The 8,505-nt window shown below is 37.1% G+C and overlaps 1 protein-coding gene across 1 annotated transcript in view; it reads left to right on the top strand.

Annotated features, from left to right (window-relative positions):
- The window catches only part of DNAH9 (dynein, axonemal, heavy chain 9), a 273,404-nt gene that overhangs the window by 164,496 nt on the left and 100,403 nt on the right, over nt 1-8,505 (top strand). The window contains exon 45 of the mRNA XM_004684583.1: nt 1,525-1,648. Coding sequence (XP_004684640.1) covers nt 1,525-1,648 — 124 coding nt within the window. The remainder of the gene's footprint in view (nt 1-1,524; nt 1,649-8,505) is intronic.

The raw sequence follows: 8,505 nt of genomic DNA, 5'->3' as shown, positions 1-8,505 counted from the left end.
AAAAAAAAAAAAAAAAGATAGTTTTGGTAACCACTGGCTGCAGGGACCTTCCATAACATTTCTTAGATTTAGACTTCAGGCATTTAAGAGCTATAATGCAGACTATAGTAAGGGGGGAAAGCATTATATAGCACCTTCAAAGGTCACTTTATCCACACCCCTCCTTTTTATCTATGGCCACAATAGAGGAACCATAGGGAGCCATGATGTAATTTCCATCAGGATGCTGTCCCTGGAAGAATTCCAGACATCATTGAACAAGACCTATCCACTCACCCTGAAAGTCTCCCAGGCACTATGGGAGAGGCAAGTGCTCACTGAAACCACAGCTCTGACTTTTGACGATTGACCAAATCTAAGCTTATATTCAAATACACCTTTAGCATTTTAAATAAAGAGAACACAAGATAGTGCATGATAATTATTCATCTACCATATAATCTAAAACAGTGGTTTTCAACATTATATGCTAGAATCCCCTTCAAAGAAGCTGGTGGTTATATCCCCACCACCAAAAATTCTGACTACTGTGAGAAGTTACCTGAGCATTAGAATATTCCAAGGTTCCTAAAGGTGATTCAACTGAGTGTTGAGAAACATTGCCTTAAATTATAATAATTATGTGAGAACCATTACCTGTGAGGAGTATTCTGAGCATTAGACTATTCCAAGGCTCCTACAGGTGATTCAACTGAGTGTTCAGAAACATTGCCTTAAATTATAATAATTATGTGAGAACCATTACCTAATAAAAGAAGTTTACCAACCTTAAAGGGAAATTATTTAGACATGAAGGAAACTCTGCTGTAATGGTATGTATGAGACTGTTAGAGAATGAGGTTTAATGGGGCCTGAGAGAAAGAAAAGCAAGGTGAAGGACTAGTGAACTGTGGGAACATGATACTACAACAGAACCAAGACTGATTGAGCAGCCATTTAAGAGGTTGGCATCCCAGCCTACATGTTTGAATACATGCAGTTTCTGACAGCAATGAGTGGTGTGTGTATGTGTGTTCCTCAACACACATTTTCCCCAGAAGTCTTTTGCTGGAACTAGTCATAAGAGCATGCGATACTGCTAGAATATGATATATTTCTCCCCCAGGCAGTGTGAGCCCTAGTACATGATCTGTCAAGATGAAGACAATCACTAGCCTTTTCAGGCAGGTCATTTACTTGTATGATGGTATAAGTAATACAGATGAACACCTTTGTCCTTTGAAAAGCTCTTACTTCTTTGCACAAAGCAGATGCTCCTAAAACTAGTACAGAAGCCACAGTGGTTATATGAATTAAAAATGATCACTGTTTAACTTTTCTTACCCACCTCTATTGGAATCAAGGCCTGGTATTAAAGCATATTTTCCTGCCTATTGATACAAAATGACATTATTCCTACCTCCCAATGGCATCTTGCTCTAGTTCCCTTAAAAACAGAAAAATGGTTCCATTCCTGAATAGTATTGGGGTCTTTTTTGAGAAGACCCTCTTCTCACAGATTTCTGATGCTCATTATTTCTTCAGGTGGACCTGGCCAGCTTGTGCCTGAAAGCTGGGGTGAAGAATGTCAGCACAGTGTTTCTCATGACTGATGCCCAAGTGGCTGATGAAAAATTCCTCGTTCTAATCAATGATCTCTTGGCATCTGGTAAGAGACTCTTTGCTCATGGATGTCTCCCAATAAATTCCCCCTAAGTAAGGGTTATTCAAAAGTGGGTACTTGGTCCATAATCTAAAGAGCTATGTCAGAGTCATGATAATAAAAGCTGATGCAGAGGAGAACAAGTTCATTAGATCCTTCGCAGTGTTGATGCTGTGTCTGCTGTCTGGGCTCTTTCATTATCCTTTTAGTATAAAACAGACAGTAATCCTGGGACTCATTTAATAGGACTAGATCTGATTACTGGAAGATGAATACGTTAAGGGTCATCTGACCTGTTGAGCCCAGAGAAGAAGGTATTATTCCCTTCCCGTATCCAAGGCAGAAACAAGAGTATACACAGCATTTCAGGTATGTTAGACATTAACAGGAAGACACATACACAGAATAAGCACATATCAAACTTACACAACAGGATAAAATAAGTTAATCAAGGATTCAGAACTTTATGGAAGCAAAATGGAAACAGAAACAGAAGTAGAATATCTCTACATGGCTGTCCTTCCATAGTTTTCAAAAACCTTGACAGGGGCTGTCCACCAACATACTCCAGGCAAGACAGGACTTCAGTGGGAAGTTTAATTCTTGATATTTTATTCTTATTTATTTAGGAATTCAAGGCTGATAGCAACCATTCCAGAGAAAGAATTGTGTGTGTGTGTGTACATACACATAGGATAAGTTAAGTATAAGCATTTCAGAAAGTCTTTTTCTCCATAGTCCACTTCCTCTTTTCCAAAATACTCTTTAGCTTATAAAATCCAAGGACTATAATCATAGCATATTTCTCTAGGGTTTGCTTTGCATTGTATGTTATATATTTTATATGGCTCCAGCATAAGATAACTAAAACCTTCTAAAAACTTCGCTGCCTTAGAAACATTGTCTACTTCAAACTCTGTGCCCTTGTACCTTAAGCCATTTTATATTTAGTTCCATGAAATGTCACTGACCCTTGGCCCAAACCATACACCAGCTAGAAGCAACCTAGGCTTATTTCTAATACGAAACAAATTCCCAGGATCCTTGCTGTGCTGGCTGTCAGCATCATGTTGATGCCACACTCTCATTCCTTTTCCAAATCACCCTTTTAAGTTAGTTTTACATTCAGGAGTTGACAACTAACTCCTATACCTATTCTCCAACCAACAAATTTTTCCCTTGCTAAATACTGTCTTTTTAACACCCTACCATCTGCTACCACAACACCTCACCTATAATGGCCTCACTTTCTCTCATTTTACTAAGTTATAACAACTTTCCTCTCATCCTAAAGCTGTGTCCTAAAGTCTAATTTCTAAAACAATCTAAAAGGATAAATCCATCCTTCCACAAACTTACAGTTTTGGAGATGCCAGGCATATTGCCAACCCCTCTCTCTCAAATGGCTCCAATCCAGCCAGGTCACCTTCCCCTAAAATAATGTCTGAGACACAAAAGATACTACATTTTTACCAACTGAAATCTTAAACCTTAGTAGGTATTTTTAATTTTTCATTTATTTTTATAAGGTAAATTCATTCATTCTAAAGAACTTTATATGTATTAAACCCTTCATGATGTAGGGAATTACACATATCTTTACAAGGAAGTGAAGGTGGTGACCTTAGTAAATGATAACTTTTTTTAAGTTTTATTTATCTATTTATTTATGCATACAGAACTGGGGTATAGGCCAGAGGTGCAGGGTCGGTGAGAGGATTCACCAGAGACAGAATGAGGAGCAGAACAGACAGATCAACAAAGTACACTGCTAAGGGGAGCAGCGAGCTTATCAGGAGAGGTGTGCCACACCTCCGGGGTGATCGCATGCTGAAGTGGCTTTTGCTTCTTAGTGCCATGCTTTAATCCACTGTGCCACCAGGGAGGGCCAGTAAATGATCATTTGTTTTAATGTCTTTTTTTAATTATGTTTATGGATGTAACATTGATTTACAGCATTGCATATGTTTTAAAGGTACAGGTTCACATCTCTCTACATATATGTTACCATACCACCCCCCACCCAACCCCAATAATCCTCCATCATAGTCAATCAGGCCCTTCCCTCCTTTATTCTCCCACCCCCACAACTTTTCTCAAGTTCAGATGAATTTCTGAAACCCCACCCAGGGAAAACTTAATGCAGTCAGCCTTCTCTGAGGTCATAGAGTTCCAAACTCACATTTCACTTTCAAAGCTTCTGTATAAAAACAAGACTTTTATGCCCATGTGAAAATGGAAATAGAATGAAAATACTTTCCTCCTCTAGTCTTCTCCCTTTTTTCTTAACCACTTTGACAGGGAGAACTAGAGCATAGCTTAGCCCTAATTTTCTCTGTCAAATAAATAATTTCTAGCTAGAAATTGACTGTCAGTCTAGGCAGAGCTGCAAGGATTCTTCAGAACCTCCCAACCCCTTCATTTTTCAATTTCTGTTCTATGCAGTTATTCCATTCAAATAACACAAAGCAAGGACCTACCTTGCCATTAACTCATAATTTTCTAGTTATCTAATCCTGTTAAATTGGAGATAAAATTACAGTGAGTGAATCACACTGATTCAACTCTCCCCAAAAACACCTTCTTTAATGACCAAATATATGATAGGCTATCTGGTTTCTTCCCACATTTCTTAAACTTATATTCCTTGGTTTCCTAATATCATTTCCAAATTCAAGCCTTCATGGTAATTCATCATATGAGTACCAACCAAACTTCAGAATCCACCAACTTGCCAGTTGTATGTAACCTAGGTAGGTTACAGAAAGAAGAGTGGTCGCCCTCATCAGGAGCAAATGAAGCCTATCTTTGAATCATTTGCCTTGGCTGCCAGAGTCCTTAAAGAGGGTCATGCAGCTGCTGATGAAATGAGGCATGAAACGTAGGTCCTTGCTTAACTTGAAAAGTTCAGTTCTTATCATGTCCTCACTGTCCTGTTATAACAACTCCTGAAGAATGTGCACTGCCATCAAATCCAGAAATTTTTTCAAAAGTTGTTCTTTCTTGGTCCTTGAACCAAACAGCAACAGCAAGGGCCCATCTCATCTAGAGGGCGTGGGTGGAGGCACATGTCCGTCCTTTGTTGGTGGAGATATTCATCTGGTTAATCCCTAATCCAGAAGGAGAAAATAGAACTATTCCCTTACTTTCTTGTATAGCACATCTGCTTGCCAGTATTTCAGAAAAGTCATTTTCACTAACAGCTAAGACCTGGTCTTCCCCAGCTAAGGTGTGTCCTCCTTTCCTATCTCTGTTTCTTACTTCATTTTACTTTGAAATCTCTCATTGGCATTTTCCTTTTGCTTTTCAAAAAAGCTTGTTTACTTCAAAATTAATGTTTCTTTTCTCTGACTGGAACTAGACCATTTTCCAATTTCTCATATGACCGAAAACCTTTTGTTAAACTCCCATGTTACACTTACTAAGAGCTATGCTCAAAGGTGAGTAACACACAGCTTCTTTGATGTCTGTTGGAATATTTATAACCAGTGGGTGCCCTCTGTTACAAACTTATATGCCTCTCTAGCTCCAGACTGGTATGGAGATAAATCTTCTCATGGCATAGAAAATATGAGAGCATCACCTCATCTTCGAGGCTTAAATCCAGGTTTGACATGTAGTGGTTTACACACATCACATGAGAAAATCAAGTCTGGAAATACCTGTAAAGACTTGGCATTGGATTGTTCTTTTCCATGTACATCTGGAACAGAACCGCTGGAAGGAACACATATGCTTTATGTTTAGCTGAATTCCATCCCAATTTCCTTGATAATAAAAATGACAAAGTGTGGGACAAAAGAACAGCCACAAGCATGAACAGGTGCCAGATCTCCTGAGCTCATTTTGTGATTTCAATCGATATGTTTACCCGATATACCCTCATACCTCACTCGGGAAATTTATTTTTTATTAATGTTTTAAATTTATTTATATATATTTTACTTCATTGTTCATTTTTGTACAGTATTTTCTTTCTCCTCTCGGGTGTAGTCCTTGTAAAAATCCCACCATCAATGTACTTGTGCAGCATCTCCATAGTCTCTTTCTCTTCCCTCCCATTTCAGTCATTCTCCCTCCCCCTTCCCTACAGAATATTTCTGATTTATAGTGGCCTGTTGATTCTTTTTTTTTTTAATTTATTATTGTTTTTTCCCAGATCCCTTATTTGGTTACCCTCTATTCCTCCCATAGTTGGAACTATATGATATTTTTCTTTTTTCCTTTTGGCTTATTTCACTGAGCATAATCCCTTCCAACTCCATCGAAGTTCCTGAAAATGGCATGAATTTATTATCTTTCAGATCACTGAATAGTATTCCATTGTGTATATACATCGTATCTTCTTGATCCAGGCATCTATTTTTGGGCATTTGTGTTTTTTCTATAGCTCAATAAATAGTGCTGCAGTAAACACAGGGGTGCAGGTATCCTTTTGAATTAATGTTTTTGTGTTCTTTGGGTAGATTCTTAGGAGTGGAATTGCTGGGTCACATAATAGCTCCATTTTTAGAAGTTGAGGAACTTCCACACTCACTCTGGAAATTTAAAGCAGAATTCTGTTTGCCTCTCCAGGTACCAAGAGAAATGCTAAAAAGGAAATGCAGAAAGTTATATGATCAATCTTTATTTCTCAAATCTTTCTTATTTTCCAATCATTTGCCTAACTATATACTTTTCTGAATACAACTTCACACCTCCATGTAAGTGTGCCTCATATGATTCTAAATTCCCACACACCTTATTCGAGGCTTTGTGCATTCTCTCACATTACCAACATCTCCCTTACTACCTTTATCTAAGAGATAATCAACTGCCACTAATTTTACCCCCAACCATTTCTGAATCCAGTATCTTCTCTATTATGCCTCCCACCTATCTTTCCATTTTTTGCTTCAAGAAATGCCGGCACTTCCTAATTAATCTCCTCATCTCCTAGTTACTAGCCCTTCAATCCATTCTTTTCTTGACGTACAAATGTGTCTTTCTAAATCAGAATTCTTTCCTTAGTCCCTCACTGAATGAAAGGTGATATTCATGTCCTTTTTGTGCAGGAAAAAAAAAAATTATAAAAAACCTGCCTTGACCTGCGTTAGTGTCTAGTTAATTTCTGCCTTCTTTAGATAACACTGTGCTGACTCATTCGCCTGCTCTTTTTGACCTCGTCTTTTTTTCCTTTGAGTTAACTTTCTACCCATATTGCAAGATCTGTCTTGAGTGCCATCTCTCATTGATCCACTGATAACCCTAGGAGTGAGAAACAGCCTCCTGTTTTCTATAGCATTCAATGACTGTATTCACCCACATTGTATTGAAACATTTATGAAAGGCACAGACTTTCATAATCTTTTGAAAGTTAGTTAATCTTTTGTTATTAAATAATCCAGTTTAGGAAATAAAACAATGTTGATATAATTTTGTGACCAAACTCTACCATCATAAGATCATGGAAAAGTCGCTGAATGGCTGAGGTGTTTCAGCATCTTGGAACTAAAAGTATAACATAAATCAGGATCAGCAAACTTTACTATAAAGAGTCAGAAAGTAATATTTTAAAAGTAATATTTTAAGCTTTGCAGACAAAGCAGTCACTATCACAGCTACTGAACTCTGTCATTACAGTGTGAAAATAGCCATAAACAATATCTAAATGAATGACAGGGATCGTGACCATAAAATTATTTTATGGACAGTAAAATTTGAACTTCATGTAATTTTCACATCATTAAGTATTATTCTTTTAATTTTTTCAACCATTAAAAGCTATTAAAAACTTCTTAGTTTGCAGACCATACAAAAAGAAGCAGTGAGGCTGATTTAGCCTATAGACCATGCCTTACATAGTCCTTGATATCCAGTATCTTATACATAAAACCTACATATTTACAGTAAGAAAAAGGTGAAGAGTTCAAACTCTATATTACAAATATCCTACAACTAAAGGGAATTCAAACCCTCATTGGAGATTCTAATGTATTAATAGCTAAGGAGATGCAGTATCAGAGAGGTGAAGTAGAAAGGAAAACAGACTGCCACAAGCAGCCAAGCCCTTAAGCTGGATAAGTGTAGGTCATGCCAATTCCATTCATCTTATCCTTTCTAAAATTTTCCTGAATTCCTTAACTCAATACATGCTAAATATCATTTCATTTTCCTGGCAACTTCTCTGACCCTATTTTTATCAGATTAGGCTGAAATGGGATATTCCATTAGTTAGACCTTGATTTTGACATGTTGCAACACAGGGTATTTTATATGCATGCTGTAAAATATCTTCAACAAATGGAAATTAAATCAATTTTTCCCATTAAAATAATAATAATTTTCATGATGATTCATTTTTGTTTAATTTTGACCATTTAATGGTTAAGTCTAATTAGTATAAAATTTAACAGAACTTTGACTGGATCAGTGTTGTTGAACAACATAGGCCAGAAATTTGTTGCAAGTTGGCAAGAATTTCCTCCAGATAAAGTAGCCTTGTTCTAGAAATATGAAAGAGTTTTTCTGATACCCATAAAACATCTTGGAGTGAACCTCATTCACCTTCACATCATATCCAGTGTTTTGCTTCTTTCTGTTTTATCTCCCTTAATCTCACCTCTATCATTGAGAAAACATGTCATTTAGTACAACCTCGCAACGACCTTTTCTGACCTACAGTCGGTCTCCACTTCTTTATATTTTTCCTTATTTTACCATTCCTCCCTTCCAGTGCCAACTCTTCCATCTGGTTCCTAATTCATAATTTGTCCCATCTATTTTTTTTTATTACAAAGTTTATTTTTACATCATTTTGCACATTTTTTTTTCCATCTCGATTGTAATCCCCATGGGTTTCCCATCACCAAATCACCCCTGTG

Source organism: Condylura cristata, unplaced genomic scaffold (genome assembly GCF_000260355.1).
Source record: "Condylura cristata isolate star-nosed mole 26May11 unplaced genomic scaffold, ConCri1.0 scaffold00017, whole genome shotgun sequence".
NCBI lineage: Eukaryota > Metazoa > Chordata > Mammalia > Eulipotyphla > Talpidae > Condylura > Condylura cristata.
This window is presented reverse-complemented; position numbering and strand designations above follow the sequence as displayed.